The sequence below is a fragment of the Netta rufina genome, assembly GCF_964035555.1.
Source record: "Netta rufina genome assembly, chromosome: 15".
Lineage (NCBI taxonomy): Eukaryota > Metazoa > Chordata > Aves > Anseriformes > Anatidae > Netta > Netta rufina.
In genome coordinates, this window is record NC_140138.1 from 10,996,434 (window position 1) to 11,023,757 (window position 27,324).

General features: G+C 40.7%; 1 protein-coding gene across 1 annotated transcript; it reads right to left on the reverse strand.

Moving 5' to 3' along the window:
* Positions 1-26,503, reverse strand: TECPR1 (tectonin beta-propeller repeat containing 1). Its single transcript, XM_084296103.1, has 25 exons — positions 26,389-26,503; positions 23,089-23,321; positions 21,216-21,398; positions 20,590-20,712; positions 19,759-19,884; positions 18,295-18,469; positions 18,097-18,197; positions 16,759-16,860; positions 16,227-16,372; positions 14,865-15,388; positions 13,856-14,001; positions 12,743-12,898; positions 12,066-12,215; positions 11,276-11,433; positions 9,865-9,992; positions 9,464-9,566; positions 8,671-8,767; positions 8,192-8,271; positions 7,817-7,873; positions 6,193-6,367; positions 4,772-4,907; positions 4,326-4,418; positions 3,551-3,657; positions 2,978-3,097; positions 1-1,978 (listed from the first exon to the last, which is right to left on the reverse strand). The coding sequence occupies exons 2-25, from the start codon at positions 23,317-23,319 to the stop codon at positions 1,781-1,783; spliced, it is 3,615 nt and encodes a 1,204-aa protein (XP_084152229.1). The 5' UTR covers positions 23,320-23,321; positions 26,389-26,503; the 3' UTR covers positions 1-1,780.
* Between the last annotated feature and the right edge of the window lie 821 nt (positions 26,504-27,324).

Consider the following 27,324-nt stretch of genomic DNA (forward strand, 5'->3'; position numbering starts at 1 on the left):
TTACCTGTGTTCACTTAAAGCCAGTGTTTTACAGTAAAGTAGGTGAAACTTGAAAGTGCAGGGAAAGATGCAAAGGAACATTATAGAGCTTATTGTATGGAATCAATTAGCTAGTTGGCCATGTAGACACTGACTATTAATGAAAAAAAAACTTTTCTGATATGCTGCAGAGAAAATACAATCCTAATAATTCTCTAAAAATACATGATAAAGTTATTTATTTGGACAAGATACTGTGCAAGTTACGCAAAACCTGTTTATGGTAATTAACACAAAATGTTATTTTTGATATTTCCACAATGTATGTATAAAACAGAAATCTGTAATCACATATTGGAAAGATCAACAGATTTTTTTTAAACAGTAAAGCATCTTCAATCTTCATTCACATTTGGGTTTCGAAACAGTGCTTTCCTTGGCATTAGAATATCAAATATATTCTTTAAATACGTGCAAACGTAAGCTTTACTTCTACAAATACAGTACTGAGACCACACCACACTGCTTTTCATATAAAAATAACTTCATATATAGTCACACACAGAGGGAAAATGATTGTAAACTGCTACCAGAGGAGAAAAGGTGGTGCCTTCCTGAAGCTACTGGGAGAGAATGCTTTCTCAGCACTTCCCACAGACTGGATTTCAAATAATGATTTCAAACAATAATTTCACATCACAGTCTAACTAAGATAAGTAAAAGACAGGAAAAATGCTTTTCTGGGGAAAAAAACATGGTTTCTTGCTGGAAGAAGGAATGAATCAATTGCTTACTAAAAGCAAAATGTAGAGCCTCCTCCTAAACCTGCCTAAGTATATGGTGACAGATTCCACTGGTACCAGCACAGTTGTTTTGAATTCCTACCTGTGAAGCCAGAATCTTATTTAAGATCCCCTCTTCTCTTTTATGCTACAAACGTATAATTTGCAATTATCTGGTGCACAGTCTAACTCTTCAAGTGTCTGGTCCCTTCCAACATCATTAGGTAGGTATCTATCTGTATACCTTAGTGATTAGGGTTCCAGTTAAGGTGGAGACTACACATGATCTATTGCAGTTTGTCCCGACAATCTAGCGTGAGACTTAGCCTCTGTAACCAAGACTGAATGAGAGACCATGCTCTCTACATAGTCTTGCTGAAACCAGTGATTCTTTTTGTTAAGATATTATTTGTTGAGTGCCAATATAGAAAAATTGGCCCTTACTGGTAACTGCATCCTAAGCTGAGTTGTACAGAATTTAATTTTACTGATGTGAGCAAGAGTAGCGTGACCAAACCTACAGGCTTATGTAAACAGGGCTCACATGCACAAAGTTAGGTGCATGTATGGATGTTTGCAGTGCAAATCATGGAAATGCTTGTAATTTGGTTATATTGATATCTCTACTCAAATATGAATCTGAAATGTAGCATGGAAGACGTGAATATGAGAAATGTAGGGATGAGAACTGTAATACAAAAATTAAATATATGTAATGGTCATATGCAAAGATTCACATTTGTATAGTTCTGTAGCAGCTATGGTAAAGGGTCAGAAATACATTGTGGCTATAATGCTTGCCTGTTTTGACAAAACTATTAGTTCTAGTACGTCACATTTTACACATGACACAGTTGAAGAAATCAGTATTAAAATTACCCCACTGTAAATTCCAGTTCAGTAAAACATAAGTAGCACAAAACGATCATGTTTTTCTCTTGGGTCATGGACATTCACATGGACATTCAGTTTCTTTTTAAATTACTGCTGCTTCTTTGCAAAACATAGACAGTGGCAACTTAACAATTAACTGCACTTTTGTCCAAGTCTTGGCTTTCACTGACCATCAGAGGGGTTTTGGAGTGTACCGCTCTCCCTTTACTTTCATTCTCTTCCAAGTCCTTTGATACTGCAGAGTTTTCCTCAGAAGTGTCTTGCATAGCGACCCTAGATGCTTCAGTTGCATTTCCTCTGACTGTAATGTGTTCCCATCCACCCTACAGAAGATTGATAAAGAAACATAAAAGGAGAAACATCACCCTGTAATTACAATATTTGATGTGATGCTTTATGTACATTACTACTTTTATATGGCTTATTCATATGGAAAATAATCCTGCTCTGGGCTCAGTCAGAAAAAAGGCTCCTTAAAACAAATCAAAATCTGATTGCATATGTAACTACCCAAAAAGGAATGCGCATATTCACCTCATCGTTTAAAATTCACATGCAGCACCCACCATTCACATTGCTGTTTCTTTTGCGCAGAGCACCTAGAATGGATGAGTGTAAGGAAGGGCTCTCAGAGTATTCCCCCTGCCTCTGGGTTGGGCTGGGGGGCTCTGAGCCTGCGCAGAGGTGGTGCTGGTGAGGGTTACCCCTTCCCTTTGGAGGCCCTGGGAAGAGGCTCCCATACAGCTGGGCTGGGAGACCTCAGCAAGGGTCCCCCCACATCCCCTGGGGTGCTGAGGTGCTAGTGGTTGCTGCCTCATGAGCTCCAGCTCTAAGGAAGCCGTCCTTCTGCCTGGCCACAGGCCCCACTGATCTGGCCTGGGGGACTGCCCAGCCTCCTATAGAACCACTGCAGGTTTTCCACCCATCTGCAGTGGGCCAAAACATTGAAATAGCCTTTCTGAGAACACTGAGAGTAATAAAGGGAGCAACCAGGAGAAATAATCATGTGCAGAGGAGGAAGGAATCTACTTTTAAAAAATGCTACTTACTTTTATTAATTTTTCCATTATAGCTTTTAAATGACCTATTTAAAATGAATACTTATCAAACGCAAATAAATGACTTCCCAGCAATAATTGTACAAGCCATTATATTTAACTTCAAAAAGGAATTAAAACGGGAGAACAAACGTCAGTTTCCTGCAGGTGTGTGCAAGCTTTAGAAAGCTTGCCAGCTCAGCAGGCTAGTGCTTTGCTTTCCGCTCAGTGCCTATGGGCATTTGGTACCGGCCTTAAAGCAGCATGGTGTCCCCCAGCACTTACCCCAATTCCATAGTCCCATGAGAGGCCTTTGGGCTCCATTGGCTGAACACCAGTGCGGTGGCACACTGTCCCACAGCTCAAACTGTGACTTCCTTGCACTTTGTCAGCTATCACCCAGACCTCAAAGAAAGCAAAAAGTGGCAGTAAAATGTATTCCTTGTGCTGCTCTTCCCAGACATGAAAATCCTGATTTTGCATTAATAGGCTAGTCTTGACTCTGGAGTAGGCCAAAACTGCTCTGATTTAGTCAGATAGCAACCAAACAGTTAACTAGATACCAGAGTTGTAGTGAAAACATTGCCAGATAGTAAGACTTGGCAGGAAAGAGATTATATATATATAACTTTTTTTAAAAAATATATTAATAAGGCTTTTTAAGTCAAAGGACTGTCTGTATCACTATTGCATTGGTCTCATTTTTTGTCCTGCTGGTGGGATTGCAGCACTTAGATCATCATCTTGTGGAATAAATAAAGCTAAACAAAAAAAACATCCTGAAAAAAAATAATTACAAAAAAATGTTAAGTGTAATTTTTAGTAAACTAATAAGATACCAGGAAACTTAATACACACCTGGTCCAGGGGCCCTACAGACATTTTGCGGATATTATTTGATACATAATCCCAAGTAGATCCTTGAGGGTAGCTTGGTGTGATACCTTGCCGGTACCAAAGGTTGCCTATAAAATAAATAGTCCTGGTTACAGCTCTGCATAAAGTACTAGTAAACAACGTAAGAACTCAGTAGTTAATACTTTCTATGTTTTGTGGGCACGCATCACTGGGGGCATCAACTAATGTTTTACAACAAGGGAAGATGAAGTTCATACTTTGGAATTTGTATTTCTGCAGTTACTCATTATAACTTTCTGGAAAACAGCAGCTACACTGTTTTGAAAAATTTCTTGAGGAAAAAATATTTATATAAAGAACTATGCATTAGAGAAGTAAAACGTAAGGTCAAGATAGCTGAAGGAGACTGGTGTTAAAGGTTTGTTTCTTTCACAAAACAATACTTCACAATTTTTATTGCAATGGTGGTGCTATTTCTAGCTTTCTTAACAGGAAGATATTCTTCAGTTTTGTACATTCTAGGGTTTCAGACACAAAATCCTTCCACGGAATTCTCTTTGAGATTCACCTGGTACTTTTTTTTTTTCCTTGCAAAAACAGTATAGGCGATGCATTGTTGTTACCCATGGCACTGCATGTCTCTTTGAATACAAAAGAGTATTCTCTAAGAGCAGCAGTGCAAGCAGAAGGTTTGACTTGGACTCTCCTTTTTAAATCAATCTAATACCGATGTAGTTTTTCTACCAATGATAAATAATTTCTAAAAAATCCTTACCGTTCTTATCCAACACAAACACAGATGTTCGTCCTACTGAGACTTGTTTTAATTTTTGTTTTTGAGGCGAAGGAATATGGTACCAACAGTCACCTAAAAGTCAGAAATACTTGAGTAAAACACTGAGAAAACAGGACTATGTGTGAGAATTCTGGGAAGTATCTACAGTGGAAATGCATACCTGTGCAGGGAAACTGCGAATTACATTACACTTGATGGATTTTTGCTAGCTTGTTTTTAGAGATGAACACTTTTTCTAAATCACCCAAGTGAAAAGCAAATTAACTGCTCTAATTAACATGATGCTGATTATTCATATCCCTTATTTTGTATAGCCTATTGGAAAGACCTCTACTAAAAATTGTCTTCTCTAGACATGGCACTGTAGTAGAGCTTACATCCTGCATAAGAGGAAGATTGTAACCAAAAATCGTAGAAGTACTCACCTGCAGGTTTCTTTGGAGACACTGAGCCCCGGTAGAAGGCAGAACCATCTCTAGCAACAGCCCACACCTGGTAAAATGCTCCAATGGAGATGGAAATGAAGGGCTGATCTGTTCCCACATGAAGCCAGGATGTTCCCTGACAAATTGTGGAAGAAATTGTGAAGCAAAGTTTAAAAACTCCATGGGAAACCATGATAAAATTATTTTGATTGCTACCAAATGGGGAAAATCCTAGGTAGTAAAAAAGACTCTGAGTAATAATTCTTTTATGAAAAATAAAAAATTAGGATGACTGAACAGAAACAAGGTCTCTGATCCTCAAAAATACTTGGATATTTAACTCTTTGAAATTAATAGCAATGTTGGACTACACCAGAGCTTTTTCAGTTGAAATCACTGAAATTTAGGGACCTGCCTGTCTCTGAATGGTTGGGATAGAGATCTGTTCTCTTTCTTTCTCTTTCTTCTCTCCTCCTTTTTTCAAATAATACCTTTTTTGATTATATAGAGCAATAATCTCACAAAAATCAACAGACTGAAGTCTGTCTGGCTTCAGATTCCAGACACAGAATTCAATATCTTGCTGTTGCACTGCCATACGGACCTGTGCTATTGTAGCAGACTGAGTAGGAAGAAGAAAAAAATCATCCCTATAAATTTTCATCTTGCAGTTTTTCTCCAAATTCCACTGAAAGTATATTTTCTTTCCAATTGTAAATATGGCTTAAAATTAGTGAATATCAACCCTAATTTGTTGTTTTAGCACATGTATTTTATTAGGAAAGATTGCTAATGAAGCTATTCAAACTATTTGTTCCTTTCTGTGTACCTTACTGGACATGTACTCATTATTTCTGTCCCAGTTCAAGGAAAAGTCAGTAGGTACATCCAGGCCCACCTGCCTTTGAAATAAGCAAAGTCAGTTCCAGGCTCTGAAAAGTCCATGGACAAACTCCTATTGCTATCAGAGGGCATTAGGTTTGGGACATAGGTTAGAAAACTTCTATCTCTGGGCAGTTAAATGAATAGGATATACACATTATTGATGATGGGGGGAAAAAAAATGGAACTAAGCTATCAGTGCAGAAAGTGGAAGTAAAGTACTTCATGAGGAGATACACAGGAGATAATTAGAATAGAGTCGTTCAATTAGAAGGGACCTTCAAAGATCACACAGGGATGAGAGGCTACTGCAAATAATGTAACACAAGCTAAAGCAGATTATGCAAGAGAAAGAATATTTTAAAAAAATGTGGGCAGAAAACTGTCACAGTTGATGGACAAAGACTTTAAAATCTGGGACACGAAAAGGAAAAAAAATAAGGTACTTTGACAGAAGGCACTGCATGACTCTGTGTATGTACTTGCATAATTACATTAAATACATTAATAAGGTGGTAAAAATAAACAAGGAGCCTTACAGCTGGGTTTTGCTGTGTCACTCCAAGTCTGCAGAGCACGTCTCCTTTGTCACTGATTGCCCACAGTGCTACTGATTCTTCATCAACCGCATCTGAACTGGGAATTATGGAGATGTCCCACAGGGTAACAGGAGGCACTTCCAGCCATGGCCCGCTGGTGACTATCTTACATTTTCTGAGGCAAAAAAAAAACAGACCCATCAGAAGTATGTACCTTCTATAACTGAACTTGTTCCCTGATCTGATCCATTGGTGACTTTAGTTTGAACAATCCTGAATTCTTCATTAAATAGGTACAGTAAGAATTAGCTTTTATTTATTTATTTTTTAATTTAAAAGGGTTTTCAACAATCATATTTTGCATCAGGTTTTGAATTCTGACAGTTTACATCTGTTCTGATTTCACAAGTTGTTTTTTGTTGTTGTTTAGAAAAAAAAATATAAAGTCAAGGCCACCAAAGAAGGTTTTGCAGCTTCTAACTCTCTTCCTAAGCTCTGCTTCCTAACTCTCTAAAACTCAGTGGGCAATAGCTGAATCATGGTTGTTTGACCCCAGCTAGGAATCCCATTGTACTTCACACCCAATTCATTCCTTCCTCTGCCTTGGGTAAGGGAATCACTTTACAATTTGTTTTTTGGTGGCAACTGTTAAAAAGCAAATGTAGTATCCTGAGGTAAGCAGAGAAAAGGCAGTTTTGAGTTAAGAGCTGTCTTGGGGAAACTACGTTAGATTTTATCATCACAGCAGCTATTTCTGTTTATAAAGAATGTCCTAAAAAACTTGGGGCATTCCTCTGTTCCCAATTCTGAAAAATAAGATCCAGCCCTGAGCTGTTCCTTACCTGTTTGCAATTTTAAATTGATAGTTAAAGTAGGAGGAAATGTTTAGGTTTAAGGGTATTTCTCAAGTTGTTTATTTTGATCAAATGGATGTTATTTGGTTGGTTGAACATCGTGGAACAACAACAGTTTGCTTCAGGACCTTAGTTAGAAGATACTATACAAAGGCCAAAATACTAGCTTTGCAGCCTCAGTATCAAATAGAAGAATGCATAACTGTAAATTCACAGCAATTTCTTAGCATATTAGTTAGATAGCCTAGTACAGAGAGCATAGAAAAGCTGGAAAAACCGTAAATATAGATTTCCACTGCTTAATGGAATATAATGGCAGTTTGCTATTTTCCTGGACCCGTCTGAATACAGTGTACTTTGATTTAAATGGGGCTGGGATTATCTGTGGCCTGGTGCATGATATGTGGAATTCATATGTTAAAGTAACTAATAGAGATGACATAGTTCAGCTGTTACAAGTGAACTAGTATGTACTAATATACCTAGACTTTATTGTTCCTTGATTATTTACCGTAAGGAAAAACAGATACAGAGAATCACCAGCTGATTTTGTCTACAGGTCCCACAAAATCAATTAAGTCATCTACTGTAAAGGCTTCATATAGATCCAGAGTGCTAAAGATCCTGAGCTTATCCTGGATGTGGGTTAGTTATTGCATGTTTCTTTATCACTTCTTTTGTTGATTGTGTGACAACCCTTCCCCTCAAGTAAAGGAGATGATAAGGGAGCAGCTATCATCAAAACTTGTGTTTCTATCTTAGTTCCTCACCTTGCCCAGCGCCTCCGTCGGACGAAGTCTTTCATTGTCTTGTGGCCATGGTAGGACCTACCAAAACAAAATGTGTTCACGAGGATGTCAGAGCATCTCCAATTTCAGTGACAGCCTGAGAGCATCGTCTATGTATCTGCCCACCAGACGCATCTGCTAACTTTAAAACACTTGGAACTTCTGTTTGCTAAGGTAACTTTCACCTTGCTGCCCTACCTCCCCAGCACATTTCAGTGTTAGTGTCTCCGTACCATGAGAGAAATCAAGGCACGCTTGCCCCTGTCAAAGTATGGTTTATGTGCAAAACAGCAAATGAGGAAACAAGAACTTAAAAATGCCTGCTAGGATTTTAGGCAGAAAAAGGTATCTCCTTACGCTGGAAAGTCTGCTGCATACTGCCAGCCTTCCCGATCTGTTCCACCTGAAGTACTAAAATCAATATACCAGTCGGATACCTATTGTCAGAAGGAGACAACAAGAAGCACAATCAATACCTACTGTATCATAAAAATAATCTCTTTCAGTATTTCCCTTTCTACTTTTTGGAGTGCAATGACTTGCTAAAAACCTTCTAATACGTGCAATATAAACTCATACAGAGGTTCCCAAGTCTTTTTAATTCAGCTGAAGACAAAGCAATCTGAAGAGAAGTCTAAGTCCCACTAAACAACAAAACCCCCTCAATGCTTAATGTTCTTTTGACTATGGAAGATTATTATTATTATTATAAATAGGCAAACAAAAGTTAAATGTAATGACAAACTCACAAAAAAAAAAAAAGTCACTTGATTGCAAGTTTTGTATCCTATTTAGCCTTACTTTAGTAGTAAAAAGACTTTTAAAACAAACTTTACCCAAGTCCACTGTGGTGAAGGAGGCTTGGTATTGACTTTTGTACATTCCTGCAGGCCAGAGGCATCGCTCCACATGTATCTGTCCGTGGGCAGGCCTCTGCAGTGAGACAGTGCACAAGGAATGCAAGGTCATTTACAATAACATCATTCAAAAGGGGAGAGAGAAAAAAAAAATCTCTAGCAGTTCCTGTTTTCATAAATGAAACAGTTTTCTGTCATTAAACTCTGTATATAGAAATATTGTGTAAGTGAGGAGCACAGTGGGAAAGAATCTTTTTTTGCTTCCAGTCACACCAAACCTGACAACCATAAAAATATTTTTCTCTAGACTGATATTCCTCACTACTAAAAATTCCAAGGTGAATCCTGAGTGTCCGTGGCATAGACACCCATATATGTAAATGCTTTTCAGTACTTCCATTTAAATATATTATTCAAGTATTGAAATATACAATGTATTTAGACCAAAATATACATGAACATATATGTAACCTAATAAGAACTTTCACTCTGTGGCCTTAATAATTAAAGGTATTGCAAGCAGGCACTCTTTGTGCACTCACAAAGCACAAATCTGTAGTGTTTTCCTACAAATGGATTTTGAATGGATATTTATAAATCTAGGAAATTCAAAAATTCTGTACCTTCCATCTCAGGTTAACCATAAATGTTGGAGGAGACTGAAGACAGAATATCTGTAGTAATTATTTCGAAAAGCTAGAACAACCACCTTGATGCTTCATTTGAAATCAGTAAAAAAGTACGCTCAATAAACACAAATCAAGTAAATAACCTGCTGCTGTATCCAGTGACTGGGTTCCACCGTTGGTTCTCATAGATGTAAACACATTTCACATCTGACTGCGTATAGATGTTATCAGCACTACTGGCCAGTCCTGGGAGAAATAAATCTTTTGGATTACACTGAAGCTAAACGTTCCAGATACTACATTTTAAATTCTATTAGCCACAATAATATTGTAAGATATTATATTACAAGATATTACAATATTTTTATAGCCATAACAATATTGTGTAAGACTGCAATACCAAGTCCTTCCTGATGTGTGGCCTGTTCTCTGTACACCCCTGCATATGACAAAGGCTAAAGGAAGGACAGCTGAAATCACTTGAAGAGCTGACCCAGTTGTGAAGATGAGGAAGAAACGTACACCACAGAACAGTCATCCCTACCTTGGATGAAGCCACCTCCATATCCACCAGTATAAACCCAAGCTGTGTGATCATATCCTATGCCCCACACTATGCCTTGGTTATTGCACTCTATCAGTCGAAGATGCCCTCCAACTTGACGCCAAAACCTGCCAGAAAAGGGACAGAATTTTACATTTACCCCATCCTACATACTACATCTGTCAGGAATCTATGCTTCCCCTACAACTCTGTCATCCTAAGGAAAGGCAACTTTACTTGTTTGCTCAACCTCTGTTCATTCAGTTAATGAAGGCAGCTGCCAGTTGAAAGCATTCCCTCTGAACTGGAAAGGTTGCTGGAAGGAACCTGCCTGCCTTTACTGGGAATTTTCAGGCTTTGAAGTATTCTGCTTTCCTTTTATTTTATGGCTTATGTTTTGATTTTTTTTTTGAACTAGTTAGGATGATCTTGTTAGAATCTGTATGTCTTAGCAGCCATCAGCTGCCTCAGCTTTAACTTGGTCCTCATTTTTCTTAAAGGCAGGAATCACCTTTATCTGACAAAAAAACAAATCTCATATATATCTGCTATGGAGATTGGGAAAAAAGAGAAGGGATGTAATTCTCCCAATACTTCTAATCTTGGAAGGTTAATCCTTTTCTGGGGCTTTAGGTAGCCAGTTGGCCATGGAACTTTTCTGGGGAAGAATGGGGAAAGTAAAGAAATTGCAGAGAAGTGTTTTAGTTATGCGAATGGTAGGAGATGGCTTCAATCACAGATCCCCTAAACTAAGATGTAAGAGAACATCAGTTTGTGATTTTCCAGATGCTGAAGGTGCTCTACCCTGAAGAAAAAGGACCAAAGTATTTCTGAAGTGTTATTATTCAAAGAAACTGGAGGCAGTTTTAAAAATTGAAGATTGGCCTCTGACCCCCCAGTTCCGAGCTTGTGCTTGGAGAACTTGCAGTACTACATTGTCACAGTTGTAATAGAAACTCTAAAGGAGTTTCAGTCCATTCCTGGACTGAAATGACAGTAGAGAAATGAGACTGTCAGATTTCCTGACTCAGATAAAACTGAAAGCTCAAATTACATTACAGTTACGGTGACTAGGTTTACTTTTAGTGTAGGCCATCTCTTGATTTAGATCATTACTACATTAAGGATGCAATCCTTAAGATGCAAAATTTTCAAGTCATTTGTGATGGGATCTCAACCCAAATTTTTGAAATCACAAGAATAGCTCCATCATCTGAGAACTAAAATACAATTTGGTGAATTTCTTCAAATGCACTCATAAGCATGAAGGCAGCCATTAACCTTGTGATTGGCAGACATCTGCAGTGTGGTACACATTCCAACAGCCCATCAACGTCACCAACTTGACATAAAAGACAATCTCTGGTGGAAGGCACCCCATGCAGAAAGAACAGCTTCTGAAACCCCTTACATTTGATCACATGGCATCAGGTGTGGTCCTGCCTCCAGTTCAGGACTTGGCTCGCTAACGAAGATGTCTCCTTTACAAGTAACTGACCAAATGGCATGGTGAGAAGGGGGGCCTTGAATCCGTCTGCTTTCACAACAGGACATGTTCAGCAAAGACAGCTAAAAAACAAGAAGCAGAGAGCCAGAAGGTTACTTTTACAGCAAGAACAAAAACTTCCATATTGATGCTCCAGTACTACAAAATGAAATTTTAGCTTTGCAGGTTCTTACAAGTCAGCAAAGTGAACTAGCATTTTTTTCTCAAAGGCACTGGAATTCAGTGTTTTAGAAGTTCTCAACAGAATAACAGGAATTAACGTGGTTTGTAGCATTTGACCTTTATGAGGTGTCTTTCAGGTTTTCCTTTGCTTTGGTGTGGGTACACAGGCCTGCCTATAAGTAAGATTCTCTACAACAGTGACAACAGTTTTACCAATGCAGAGGAATAGACTCATTGAATTCAATTCCTAACTCATTCGTAGCCCAATCTATATCCAGAGGTAGGAAGGGAAGGAAAAGCAATGTTGGTTTTACTCTGGATAACTGTGGCTTCAGAACCAGTGCAAACTCTAGAGGAGACAGTAAGCCTTGGGTGCCCCTGACGGAGCTTGAAGAGGACTTCTAAAATGCTTAATTTGTGAAGATAGCTAAGAAGCCTAGATACTGTAAATGTAATGCTCAGATTTCAGAGACTAGCTTTTATGTTTTATTTCAAAAATAGCCAGGTTGAAATGAAAATTTCACTGAATTACCCAGTCATTCATTTCTTGTTCTGTTGTGGCTGCTAGGCGGATTGGCCATCGCTGCTTCGTCCTTTCAGGTGTATACAGGGCAAAGGAGTGTTTGGCTTCGTTCAGAACATCGACTATAATGGTGACTTCATTCAGGAACACATGAATATACTAAGACAAGAGAAAAAAAAATGAGACTAAGGTGAACTCAAGATATACCTTCCTCAGTGCTAGCATTTTTGCACTTCAAGACTATGAACAAGGCATTGCTGCCAAGGGTAGCAAAGAATAAATTCTTGGTGCAGAAGGAATGTTGTTCCTTATATGGGGCCCAGTATCCAGGCCTGCACAACCTCTGGTTCATGTTGCCGGTATGCATCAACCCTATTTGTGCAGACCCTAGCCAGCTAAGCTTGGTTCTTTCTTCATAGCCAGGAATGTTTTGAACTTCCAAAGGCAATCCTAATTAGTGCAAAGGTGATGGTTTAAGCAATGTGGATGCTTGCTGAGTGGGCATTTCTGACAGAGCATTAACAAAGCTTAGAAAAGCTTGCAATTCACTATTACCCTGGGCTACATTTGAATTGGTTCCCAAAACAACAGCTTATCATAATTTGCCTTCCCTAAAAAACTTTTTCTCATTCATAGGTTGTCTTTTGCCATACACAACACTGTTGGGGGTCTTGAGCTGGACACACCTTTTTCTCCTCATGATACATGTAATAGACGAACAGGATGCTGTCGCGCATTCCGTCACTCCCAGTGAACTGCTCAAGTGCCACTCGCACATCCATCCATTTATGAGGCTTCCAATTTCTCCACCATTGCAACATCCCAGTTTTAACCCAAACTGACTGTAATGCAAACACAAATTTTCAAAAGTAAGGAAACCACATGACTCTTCTTTCTTCCAAACGTTATTTCTTGTGACCACAAGAAATCTCTGCTATAGGTCTGTAAGGTCTGTATCGTATCAGTTACTTCTGACACAGTATTCAGAGTACACCAGTATTCAGAAAGCTGAAGACAAAATGAAAACTGACAAAACTGGATAGAAAGGCACTGGAATGCCATGTGTACATCAGTGTTAACATTTGACTTCTGCAAAGAATGTAATAGCACACAGATACTAATTCTTTACTGTAACACAATTTCTGTTCCAATTTTGAAAGATTTTGACATAATCCTTAAACCGAACTCCCTGCACATAAACTGAACTAAAGCCCCGGACTCCAAGTGTTTTTAATTAAATGAATTGCAGACTTGGCAATTGGCATTTGGTAATTAGCCATGAAGGGACCAAAACCATGAATGAATCTGAAAAGAGACCAGGAGCTGATATTTAAGTGCTGTTACTGATATTATCATCACTGATTAATCTATGCAAGTTATGTTGATCACCTAAGGCTCACAGAGAAGAAAAGTTCACCTATGTGAGTCACTGTTTCAATTAAGGAGCCTCATCCTGTAGTGGAGTAATTCTTACAATATTCCACTGTTGCAAATGTTTCTCTGAATTTAAGGTTTCAATATATGAAATAATGGCTGACCAATGCTTCAGTTGCTCCTACACAAAACTATCAGCTAACGTTTTTAGATGAAGATTGCTAGTCCATGTTTAATAAGCCACCAGTTTCCCACAGGGGGCCCAGACAGTGATACTCCAAGAAAGCTGTCACAGACAGAAATCAGGAAGAGATTAAAAAGCTAACAGCTAAGTTCAGATGAGTACATCAGAATTGTACCACTGATGCCTAGTGCTGACAGATCTAAGTGCTCACAAGACAGAGGTAGGTATCCTCGTTGCTTACCTGCTCAACAGCCTGTTCGTAGTGCCTGAAATTCTCCAGCTCCCGCTTTGTCCTTTCACTGAGCTGCTGAAAAATTTGCTTTCGCCATGCTGCTGTCTGTGCTGGAGTGATAGACAGAGAAAGAGACTGCACGGAGGACGACAAACCTACAACAGAAGCAAAACCAACACCTATCAGTGAGCTCTGAATACAGTCCTGTGAAAAAGTATCATGATACTGCTTTAAACGCTGGACCAAATCAACCCAGTCTAACAAAATTTGCTAATTAACACTTTGAAATCAGTGTATTAAAGCCAAGCTTTGTAAATAATGCATCAGAATGGAACTGCTATATGATTATATTGAATCTTTCAATGCTGTAACTTTATACAAATGGGACTTACCACTGAACTGCAAGATAATTAGATAATACAATGCATTAAGAGTTATGCTGTTAGTAAGTACCAGGACGCCACAGCTCATGGTCTATTTTTAAAATATGGTTATACTCCACTGTCTTTCAAAAATGTAAATTCCAGCCTCATCCAGGTATCATTGGGGCTCACATCCACAATGCCCCTCAGTAACTTCAGTCTTACCCTTACCTCAGCAGGAATGGTAGTGGCAAGGTGGTATTTGTGGCATCGGCATCTCTTAAGAGAGCCTTTTTCACTGCTTCTAGTTACTGTTCAGTGGTATTAGGGGTTTAGCCTGAAGTTGCAGTTTCAGTGCCATTAAAAAAAAAAAAAAGATGCAGTTCCAGCACACTGATTATTTTATAAAATTCTTACAGAAACTCCTTTATCACCTTTACACTTACATATCTCAGTCCCAAAGTGCTTTACAGTTAAATACATGCAGCACTATGCTCAGACACGGAGCGTAACAACAAACTGCAGGAAGAGCAGTAATCATAAGTTTTGTGCCAAGGTTTTGTTTAAAACAAAAACCAAACACATTATTATTTTTTTTAAGAATACTGACTAATTGAAATTGGAAATTGAAGTCTGCTGTGGTGCCCGGACTGTACCTGAGGAGACAGTGAACCATTTCAGTGGGCTGTGCAAATCCACAAGGCAGCCTCCCCCAGACACCCAGGCCCACAGCGGGTGCTCATCGGCTCCGTACTGCTCCTCAGCTCCCACCGAGAACATGCCAAGGGAAGACAGGCTGGACGTTTCTGCAAAGGTGCTGACAGAGAGGACTGGATGCTTCTGAGCCTCCTTTAAGTCAATGTTTGTCCACTGCAGTTCTGCAGAAGGATTTGGGTTTGTAGACTTAAGGCTTTCAAGATTAGATTTCTTATTACCAGTTGAAGCAACATTGGCTTCTCCTTGATCAGAGTCCAGAGGATCCACAGTCAAATTTGCACATATTTCTGCTGTCTGGTTGCCTGCGCTGCTACCACTGCCACTGGCTGCAGCTCCCATCGGGGGAGTGTTGGCAAAGTACGTGGGGATGCTTGGAAGATCTGTGTCAGAGGAAGTGTCTGCATCACCAGGAATGACCGCATTTGTTTGGTTCTGAATATCATCAGTAAAGAAACAGCCAGCACTGAAGGACAAATAGATAATTCATTAACTATAATTCAAAACATTATAAATTAACACAGGCCTGAGACAACAGACAGACAGAAATTGACAGAGTGTTGCAGCTTTAAGAGAGAAACAGCACACTTCCTTTTAAAGGTCAAAATCTATCATTAAGAAAAAAGAGTCTAACACGGATCTAAGAGGAGATCTCATTGATCTTCGTAAAAAATCAGGGGTGTTGGCTATCAGCAACTCCAAGAAAAACACTGAAGCAACATCCCATTTTCAGGATATGAAATAATAAATAGATTTATTTTTTTTAAGCCCATTATTAACTTTGTGCTTTTTGTCTTAGCTAGAGAGGTCTTCTACTCAGAGCACTCTGACTTAAGTAGCTTCTGTAGCATGCCGGCTGCATTGTCATGTCTTGCACAGCCAACAGCAAGCAGTCAGCAGGGAGTTACTGGTCTAATCTCTCAGGAAAGAAACGTACAGTGATGCTCTGGAGAAGGATAATCACTAAGTGAAGCTGACACTCCTTCATGTTACTTCACATGTAACATTTTATCTTTTTAGAGACCAGCTCCAGATAGGGATAATAAAGGCCAGAAGAACACACTGTGCTGGAAGCATGCAGTGAATTCCAAAGTAGGAGCATCAGCTTCTGACTGCAGCAACTGCTGCTTATTGTTAATTTTAATGGCAAAAAAGCAAATGCTTTTTCGGCATGCCTAATGGTTAGAGATGCCTTCCCTGCTCTTCCCTGTCTGTACCACTTGAACGTACAGAATGTACAGAAGTATGTCCTAGCACTGAAACTCCTGGCATATAGAGTCTCAAGCAGGTATTTTACTGCGCACCTGAGCAGACTTGTTGAGCTCCCAGTCTGAGATCTGTCACTGTCTCGGCCGCATACAATTGCTTTCCACGTCTTCCCACTGAGCTCACTTGGTGTGACACCTTGGCGAAAATAGATTGCCCTGTCATCACAGCCAATCCCCCAGACCTAGGGAAGGAAAGGGCTTGGTGAAGGAAATGGCATGGAATGCAGGAAAAGAGCATGTACAAAAAGGTGCAGTGGTGGAAAATTCAGTGCAAAAACCCGACAGACTCAGCATTTTCCCTTTCTGTTTTTCTTTACTGCTGATACTGTAGATGCAATATGAAATTCAGTACCATCAAAAGAAGACTGAACCTGAATGTCTGACAAGAGAGACAGGCTGACTGTTGTATTCTGGTGAGGAATGCAGCCATGCCTTCCTTCCTAGCAGTTCAAGCACATGGACCTCTTGCTCAGCTGTCCATATCGGCACTGCTGACAGTTCACATGTGAATACTATCTGCACAAACAGGAACACAAATAACCTCACAACTGGTATACAGGTGTCTTACCTGATTATTTAAGCCTACGTTTACCATCATCATGTCTCCAACCATTTCAATCCAGCTTGTTCCACAAGGATTATGTGAATTCACACCTCTTCTAAACCATACCTACAACGACAAAAGTCTGTAGTTTGCATCTTCTGTACAAGCAGGTAGACACCTGGAATTTAATTTCTTTAGTGGATTAGTCTTAATCTCCAATACTGACTACGGCATTGCCTTGAGAAGTCACTTACCTCCATGTTCGTTTGTTTTAATCAGGTGAGGATAAAATAATTCTAATAGTAACCAGACAATGTCTTTATGACCAACTAAAGCCTGAAGAGCCCACAAGGACACATCATGCTATGACTTTCTGTGACAGAGTTAGTTTCTCAGCCATTGGGAAAATATTTGCTATTACATGTCAATTGTAGGCTATTTTTGGTGACTCTAAATCAACTTCCAAACAGTGTTGCTGTGAAGCTGAGCTGACAGAGGGAACTGACAAAGGGATTTTTTTTAACTGGTACTGCTCTTTAAATTGTCTTAGATTAGTTTTTACCAATGAGAAAGTGTCTGTGGGCTGGGTACCTGGAAAATCTTCCAGTTATGCATCTATATTTAGGATATGGTCTTATAATGACAAGTAGCTACTTTAGAACTTGTTGGTTGAAACATGTTACAGACTGTGTACTTGACTACCTTTGGCAAACCTGAAGGAAAACCTACTAGCTTATTTACATTTATTATAGTGGTTTTAGGGGCAGATGGAGCAGGCTGGACAGTCAGTTGCCATGGCTCAGCTGACAAGCAGTAACTCATTAAACCAGTGTAACTCAATTACTTAAAACAGCTTAAAATGTTTGAATTACTTAAAACACATACGCTTATCCCAAAATAAATGCCCAAAGGGAGAGAGTTACACCAATGATGTAAATACCTTGATTTGAATCACTTCCTCATGTAAAGAAGCCCATAAGCCACACAGCCTATGAGGAATCTCATTCATATTATCCATCTTATTCTTAAATTGTCTGTGATGTCAAAGTAAGAATCTTGAACTGTTACAATGTCTTAGTGTTTGAAATCAAACACATTTTCTTCCCAAACAGAATTAAACCCTGTTTTTGAATTCAATATGAAGGGATTCATTGAAGGGAATATTGAAGTTGCACGCAAGTACGTACATGTGTATCATAAACCACAGCATATTCCTGTAACAGCATGGGGACTGGAATTACCCAAACCATGCGTATAGGGAGTCCAAATCATCGACATTTCCTATGAAAGTTACATGCCCATTTCAGAAAAGCAGATAAAAAAAGGGAGAAAAAAACAGAACCAGAGCATAACACCTCTTACCTTCCGATCTTTTGTAACGCACCACACCACATCAACTCCCACAGAGACGTGCATAATCCCATTTTCAGAGCTTGGGGACTCCACAATACTCCAGGAAATTCCTGCAAGAAACAAAGCCCAGAAGCCATTGTAGGTTATTTCCTTATGCAACATTACAAAAATCAAAGAGGTTTCATGCTAAATGTAACAACACTTCACCTTGAGGGTTATTCCTATCAATTCCTTCTCTCACAATAGCTTGCCCTTCCCAAAGAGTTGCCCAGAGGAGGTCATACGGTCCACAGCTGATCTGTACAACTTCACCAGGAGTGGTGATTAAGGACCACATGGAACCTTCTGGATTGTGATGGCAAACGTTTTCTCTGTACCACACCTAGACAAATTTAAAAAAAAAAAAAAACACAAAAAAAAAACCTTACAAAATACTACTACAACAATGAAGCTATTCAGAGAAGCACGATGACATCCTGATGAAAGAACAGTCCTCCTTTAACAACAGTTGTTCGTTTTTTTTTAATGCAGTGTTTGCACTGGCTGTTAGAAGTATTTTTTGATGTCAATTATGCTGTTGAAGACTATTTCCTTATGTACTAAGGGAGGAGGTGTTTTTACAGATTAGCTTTTATCATGGACTTGAATCTGGATTGGGCACGTGGCCTGTTGCTACAAGTTCTGTGTATATTTCAACATTAAAAGCAAAACAAAACACTTTGTTATATCTCAAGGCATGTTAAAAACAAACAAACAAACAAAAATACAAAACAAGAATGAACAAATAAACAACACGAAAATGTTCCTGTTAGATGAGAGCCCAACCTCGCTTTCACTGAACAGAGCTTGCCACAACATAGGTAAAAATTCCATTCTCTGCGCAGCCTGCAGTGACATCCCGGCCATCTGCCAGTCATGCTCTGACTGCCTGCATGATTTTTTTCACTCCAGTCAAAACAGGAATGTCAAAGAAAGCATCCTGTGGTGGTCATACAAGTGCTCCAAAAGACGACTGCGGCATGCTAAATCATCAGTTTTAGAAATACATTCTTCCTCTAGAGACTTTTACTTTGAGAAATGAAAGCATTTTATAATGTCAGTCAAGGTAAGCCTGCAGAGTGGGATGCGAGTCACTTATTATGGGGAAGCCTGAGGCACAGGGAATTTCATTTTAAACAATTTAACCAAGATTGCTTGCCTCCCCAGGCAGTGTCAAGTGCAAGTGCAGTCTCAGGCTACCTGTTACAATTACTACATTCTTCCTTGTGAGACCGCAAGTTAGAAATTGTCTAGAGACAAAGGAAGGCTACTCAGATGCATGCTCTAACAATGAAGGAAGGAAAGCAAGAAGCTATCTCTACAGTACTGAGCAGAAGATGAGAAGCATTACAATGGGCCTAAAACCAGAAACAAAACAACAACAAAAGAAAGATGTATAGTTTTCAAAGGAGAATAAATTCAAAACATTCCACAGTTGGATTGCGTATTGCCAAGTCTGGAGACTCAATCAGTAACCTCAAATCTCTCGATCCTAGAGAATTTTAGTAAGGAGCAGGCCTGCTTGCACAAGCAGTGTAGTTCCTTACCATAACAAACATGCCTTGCTTTAAAAGTACTTAACTCCTTTTCAGTAGTAATTTATATTAGAAAACGTATGGAATGTGCACGTACCCTTCCTTGCAAAGAAACCGCCCACACTGATAAACGGCCAAGAGGCTCATCAGTGATTTCCCATCCTCCAATTGAGATATCATTGAAAGGGTCTGGCAACTGATCCGGATCATCCCGTGATATGATCTGGAGCAAACAGAGGGAAGACTGAGAACAGAAAAGACGCTGCAAATGGATAGGCCATTTTGCCAGTGGCTTAACTTGCTTTCTGCAGGTTAGTTTTAGTATCGCTTCTAAAGAGGCTAAGCATGGAGCTTCTTTCTCTCATTGAAGGCTGCTATATATAAAGGGCGGGGAAACGCTGCTGAAGCAGCATGAAGAAGTCTTTGTTTCAGTCCCAAACTAAAGGAAAGTTTTGCTCACAGAACATTCCAAACAGATGTTTTTTGAGTTGGAAAGCTGGAACATCTCAATTTTTGCACATTCTCAAAATGGAGCAACATTTATTAAATAACAGTTATTTATACAGATAAAGGACACAGCTGGTTAAATGATGCTAAGCAGGTGCCATCTCAAAAGAGAATGCTTTGTCAATAACCAAAGGAACTTCAAAAGTTAGCAAGAAATTTGCAGAGGATTTGAACATCTATCTCCAACCAACTGCATTAACATGAGATTTGGTACCTTATTACCACAAGTTTCTAAGAAAAATCCCAGCTTTCCATTTAAGCTTGCAAGAATTACAAGGTTGGAAGTCAAGGAATAGAAGTCTAACCTCCAGAGCAGCAATAATCAACTATAAGTGCAAGGGAATTAATTTTTATTTAAAAAACAAAACAAAAACAAAACAAAAAACAATGGTTTAGTTAATATTAAAAAGATATCCAGAACCTTTGCCCAAATATCCCGTGATTTGTATCTCCTGTATCTGATCCATCTCCTGCGTCTCACACAAGAATTCCATTTCTTATCCTTTGTGTAGGTGCTGGGGAAGTCTATGGCATAAGTCCAGCCCTGCAAACAGAGGTTTTCTTTTGTGAAAAACTGGACCAAGAAAAAGCTTGAAGTCTTAACTCAGAACGATTCTGCACAAGAGTCATTCCTAACAGTACAGGCTACTGTGCATGTCTTAACAGCCTGATTAACAGACGAGCTAATTCTGTGAATGATTTATGAATCATGTCCTAATTCCTCTGCATGACATATACAGAACAAACAAGATACAGTAAAGCACTTTGCTTTCTTCATAGTACATTTTTAAATAGCAATACGAAGTTGGCAGCATTTCTTGGCCTGATCCAAAGAGAAAAAACAACTCCTATGGACTTCAAAAGCCTTCAGACAAGATCCTTGCTTGTTTTGTATTATAGCTGAGCTATTTCCCAGAAAGAAGTAGCTATGGGAAGTTAAGAGGTACCTTTTATTTTTACAGACCTTTTGCCATTTTATAAAAGTGCCTTTTATTTTACAGACTAAGGATTCCCAGAATAGATCTCTTTTTGGTATTGTTCACCTACCCCTTTCTCTGTTGGTTCCCCTCCAATATTTTCATCCACATACCAGTCAGACTCCCACTCCCAGTGTGGTGAAGGCAGTGTGAAACTATCAAGCTGCTGATGTTTTAGCCCGCTCACATCACTCCACTGCCAGCGGTCACTGGGCAATAATTTCTCACAAAAGCCACCAACTGGATTCCAGCGCTGCCAGAAATAATAACAAAAATGTTGTATTTGAGATCACATCACCTCATTGGACATCTACAGAGCCCTAGTGAGTCATAAATTATACCTTTTTATTTTTTTTTCTGCAGTAGAAGAGGAATAATTCTTGGGGTGAATGAGCAAGTGATCATGCTGTAGGTCCCCGGCTAATATGGTCTTTGGTAGAAGCTGTTTTAAAGTATCACAGAAGGACTGACTGCAGAGCTAGTCCCAACCAAGCAAATTTCAACTACATAAATAGGAATGATGGATGATATAGTTTACTACTTACAGTGCATTTTTCTTTGGTGATGTATGGCACCATGATATTGAAGCATTAGGATAACTCCTGTGTAGATAGCTTTGGGACTTTTAAGGTATCTCACGTGAGAAAGTTGACTAACACATGGCCTACACTAGGAAAACACCATAGTTTCACCACCAGAAACTATGTAAAGACAACTACATCAATGAATCTTCCTGTATCATATCTTACTGATTTTTTTTTTTCCTAAATCAGTTATAGGACAAGTAACTTGCTAGGCTCTTCACCAATGCAGTTGCGGTTTTTCTTTTTTTCCGCCTCAGTTTTACCTGCTATAGAAACACTGGCAAGACTGGTTAGGTAATACTGTCCTGCATTTTAGGGCATATGGGAAATTAGTTGTTTAATTACATTGCTGTTATGCAAAATATTACTTTTTCTTACTAAGAATCTTACTAAACTGCTTTGCACATTGTCTGTAAACTACTTGAGTTTAATTCTGTTCTCTTGCACAGTATTTCCTTTTGTAGTTTCTAGTGTTTTGTTTTCCATTTTTTCATAGGCTAGAACAAACAAAACAAAAGTTTTAAAATAACAAACCAAATCGATTTTCAAGTTTTGCATTTTTTAAAGTACATGCATATTTACTTAGCAAAATGAACATTCTTAAATGGACAGAAACTTGTATCAATGTTAAATAATGTATTAAATTAGTTTGTTCTATCTTTACCCATGTAGATAGTTAATGTATTTTCTCAACTTACATTTATCCTGTTACCCCTTAGAAAGCAGGGAAATGTGTTGAAGAGAATTATTCTGTTTTATCTCACAAATAACTTTTGGTGAAGTTAAAAACAAAATAGATAAATTTACTTAAAAACATTGTTAAAAACATTCTTTTAATGTATCTTACATAGAAAAGATCATCTTAATAACACTTCTATACAAAAAAGAAAATTTGGAAATGTACTTTAATGAAGAGTTAATGCTTTTACTAGAGAATTCCTTGATACATTTAAAAATAGTATTTCAAAGAATTCTCAAGAATTCTTTGAAACATTACAAAAAGAGTATTTTGTAAGAATAGTGTATTTTTGTTGCCTGTTACACTGGACATTTTCTTAAGGAAACTGTTTTTCACCAAGGAAAGGAGCACATCAGGTGGAATGGGTGAAACAGCTTGCATGAAGGATGCTGCAGTGCACACTGTTCCTTTAGCAAGAGCCAGAAAGTATAACCTTCCTTTGGGAATTAAAATATTAAAATAATAACCTATTCAATGCATATATACTCTTCAGAAACATGAGGTAAAAAATGAAAAATAAAACCAAACAATCAGTCTGTGAGAAAAACCTACAGAGACAGCTAATCTAAGGATTTGCTTTCTGAAGAACATATAGCAGAGGCACGTGTAGTGTTCCATACCTGATTCTCATAGGTCTCTTCCTGGTATCTAATAGGAACATCACCCGAGAACACATAGGTGTATACTTGATGATCGCAGGCTATTCCCCAGCAGCACTGCTTGACAGCAGAGACCCGTTTGAATTCCAGCTGTGTATCCTTACAGAGCTCCCAGTGCTGGCCAACGGTGGACAGAGTGTAAACTCTCCCAAAAATGTCAACAGCCCACAGAAGGGAACTGGACATGGCCATGTCTGAAAGGCAAAAAGGAGGTATTAATGGAAATGACAGTTATAAAAAATGGATCTCAAACCTACAGTTCTGCTCAGAGTCAGCACCAGTCAAACTAAAGAGAAAATTAAAGAACGGTCTTTTATAAACAGCCCATGTGAAGCTGACAGCCTTTGAGTCAGAGCCACACATTTATACACCTTACAACAGTCTGAAAAGTCTTGTGAAAGACCTTGCTACTGCCGCTCTTGTCCATCCTACAGGACCTCGCAATGTTAATACGACAGTTTTGGCAGGCTGAGGACAGAAGCCAACAGCGAACTGAGACACACTGATGAAGCAGCACGGAGTGTTTCATAGCAGAAGGCTTCGCTCTCCAGAGCTGGTCATGCCGTACACACACTGCTCATCTCAGCTGCACAAAGCCACAGTGTCTCATGGTACCTCCTCCTCAGCCTCATCTTGCCATCTACCAACACAAGTGCAAGGGAAAGAATGTGAACTGAGAATTCTCCATAAACATGCATATAGTTTTAGTTCTTGGACATCTCATGCCTACAGACAGATATTTCAGGCGCTACTGCTACCAGGAAACCTCTTTCCAAAGCATGCTGGTGACCACTCTGGGATCTAATATTTATTTAATATACATAGGTGTGATATTTATTTAAGTATACACAGAGCACTGTTTGACAGCACAGAATTGTTTGAGTTCCATTCCAGTTTTATCACTTAAGTAGCTGCTATTTTCTGGGCACTGAAGCTCTCCCCTAAATGGAGGGGTCAGCATTTTCTTCAAGGTAGGTGTAGGCCAGTCCTTTCAGAAATCAAGAAAAGATGGCTTATTTCTGCCAGTTGCTCTCTGGATGCCATTAAAACCAACATGTTTCATTTGCTCTGTATGTGCGATAAAACTAGTGATGAGTATTTTGAACTTTGCCTCCAGTTCTATAAATATGTAGTGGGGGACCAGGAAGGTAAAGGTAAAATGGAGAACTCACAGCCAAACCAGTGAAACCTGGCTTAGTCACTGTGGAACGCCACTTCTCCATGGTCAAGCAGCAACTTTGCTTTCAACAGATGAGCCTGAGGAGGCTCGCCTGCAAGCTTTCTGACAGGTAATTAGCAGAGACGTGGGGGGACTCTTTTGTACCTTGTGCTTGAATGCAGGAAAGAATCAATGCACATCTGGAAACAGCTAAGCCAGTATCATGACCTGCATGGTAAACGCACAGGTAATCCCTGGGAGGATGCTTCTGAAGACAGGAGGAACACAAAGTCCCATCTTCTGCTGTGCTGGAATTCTTTTATTCCTAGTGCTGCTGCTGCTAAGTACCTACAAAACTGGGTCCATCAAGGAAAAAAATGGTAACAGTGGGAAGAAAATTTGCAGTAGTTGAGAATGAGTGAAAGCCAGGGGAGGTCACAGAGAAAAATTCTCCTGCTAGTTGTGGCAGCATAACTACGATGAATCCTCTGGTTTGGGCTTCTTGGTTTTGTTGTTGTTGTTGCTGGGAGTATCAACACGCTGTGCTTTATCCCAGCTCAGGAGTACAAACCTTGAGAAGTTAGCCTTGCGGGACAATCTTCCTGGGAATCTTCATTTCAGCTCTCACAGGAAAACAAAGATAATTTTGTGTTAGGAAATAGAGGTGAGAAATAGGGCATGTATAACTGGCTTCACTCTTGGATCAGCCATTTACCTTCTTTATCTGCATTTTACATTGGTAAAAAGAGGTTAATACAGAAAGGCAAAATGTGGAAATATGGAATGGAAAGAAGCGAGGATGAGATGAAAATTATGTATCACTGGGAAAACAAAGCCCACAAAAATAAGCCTGTTGGTGTAAGCATTGAAAATTCTGCAGAACAGTCTGTAATGGAGAAAAATATGCTTTTAATGCTGAGCAACCAGAATGCCAGCAAGTCTGGAGTAAAGGAAGCATTATGGATAATGCAATGAAGAGATCCACAGTCAGATAATAAAGAAAAGTGATGCCTGGCTGTATTAAAGATGGGCAGGTATACAAATGAAGTATACCTGAGGTGTACCGGAAGCATACCCAGGCCTGGGTCTGGAAAGACAGTCCAGGCAGACAGACAAGTGCCTGGAACAGTTCAGAAATAGGCAGTGGAATTTTCAGTTATCTCTAAAATGATGAAGATAGGAAGAATATAGACAAACATGGATGGGATGGAATTAAACTAATCTGAGAAGATGCAACCGAATTAAAATATTCAAGGCAGCTGAAATAAGCGAGTTTCCGGATATTCTTTCCTTTGATCTTATCAGACCGTTTAGAGAAACACAGGATGTGAGAATGCATTTGGGGTTATTGACTACCTTTAAGAATTACATTTAGGCCCCTTTGCGCTGGCAGTGCTGCAGAAGATTACAGCAAACGCTGCTGGGCTCTCAAGGCCGCTCTGTGCCGCTGCCTCACGCCGCTGCCCGCACGCCTTGCCCGGCGGGCTCGGGGCGCAGCAGGGCCAGAGCCCAGCGCTGCGTTCCCCTCACCCCTCAGCCTCGCCAGGCCGCTTCTGGTACAAGCGGAGCTATCCCGGCGCAGAAGGCACGCTACTCCGATGGACAGGGCGTGCTGCAGGATGAAATTCCCCACTGCCTGCTCTAACACCCACTGCCAGCGAGCTCGAGAAGAAAAGCCCCGTTACCAAGCCGGGGGAGCTCCTCGAAGGACAGCGCTTCAGGGGTGGGCTCGGCGGCGGCTGGCAGCAGGGCTGCGCCCCCCGGCGAAGCACGCACCGGCACCCTGAGGCGACGGCAACCCGCCGGAGGGACACGGGCTGCCGGGGACCCGCACGGCTCCCCGGGGCACCGCTGCGGCTTCTCCACGGTTCCCCCCGCGGCCTCGGGGCCGGCGCCCGCCGCTCCCCGCCCGGCCCGGGGCGAGCCCCTCACCTGCCTCCCGCCGGCCTGCCCCGCTCCCCGCTCCCCGCCGCCTGCAGGAGCCGCCCGGCCCCGTCCGGCCCGGCCCCGCGGGGCGGTGACACCGCGCTCCCTCTGCCCGCGCCCCGCCGCCATTACGCGGCCCCGCGGGGGCCCTCCGGGCCGGCCCAGGCGGCGCTTACCGGGAACGGCGGCCCGGGGGCAGGTGGCAGCGGCCCTCCCTCCTCAGCGCTGCCCGCCCGCCGCGGCGCTGCCACCTCCCTGCCCAGGCGCCTGCGTGCCCGGCCCCGCCGCTGCCATCCCGCCCGCTCGCCTACAGCGAGCCGGAAAATGCAGGGCGACAGACGACAGCTTCCATCGGCTGTCGGAGCTGCCAGGCAGGAAGGCTGCACGCAGAGATCATTTCCTGGCTTCGCCCAAAGATAGCAGCGAAGGAGGATGAAAAGGCAGGCATCTGCTTCAGGCCTTTCTCACGGGGAACCGGCAGATCCGCTGGGAGCCCACCCAAGGGGTTAGCTGCTGGCTGAGGGAACACATCTGCCTTTCAGAGGGAACAGGTGTGAGGTGCACGTCAAATTCTCTAGCAGGATGCCCGTGTGAGGCAAAACCAGCCCACCCGGGACATTTCCTGCGGGGCCACGGAGACTCGCCTCACACGGCTCTGGTCTGGTCCCTTTTGCAGATTGGTGCCTAACCTCGATGCAGGAATGTTGCTCCCTGGTAATGTTTTGATCATTTCAGTAAAACATTTTTGCTTAGGTCATAAGAATTTCATTTTGCAAGGCCTGTTGTCAGTCGTGTCTCTGATATGTTTGACATTTACTCAATCCAGCTGCCTTTTTAAGCAGGTGGAATTGAGACTTTTGTTTTCCATTGGCGTTGGATTATAGAATAGCTTAAGGCATAGTTTCTGTGATTTTCGCTCAATTTGGATTCTGACCTGCAGTCCTGTAGTCCTACATGGTGGCAGCAGGAATGACCATGCAGGGAGCTCACATGACAGGCCATTTACAACCTGTGGAGTTCTCTCAAACTGATTTTAAGGAGGAACTTTCATGTGAGGCCCAATGCGCGTTATCCATGACACTGGCAGCACACAACTTTGTGGCCAGCTAACA

Coding starts and splice junctions, on each gene's coding strand:
- TECPR1 (XM_084296103.1), bottom strand. CDS start 23,319: ATGGCCATGTCCAGTTCCCTTCTGTGGGCTGTTGACATTTTTGGGAGA. Junction 19,885..20,589: donor CACGGGATATTTGGGCAAAG/GTTCTGGATATC, acceptor TGTTTGCTCCAG/ATCATATCACGGGATGATCC. Junction 16,373..16,758: donor ACGTAGGCTTAAATAATCAG/GTAAGACACCTG, acceptor TTCCTTCCCTAG/GTCTGGGGGATTGGCTGTGA.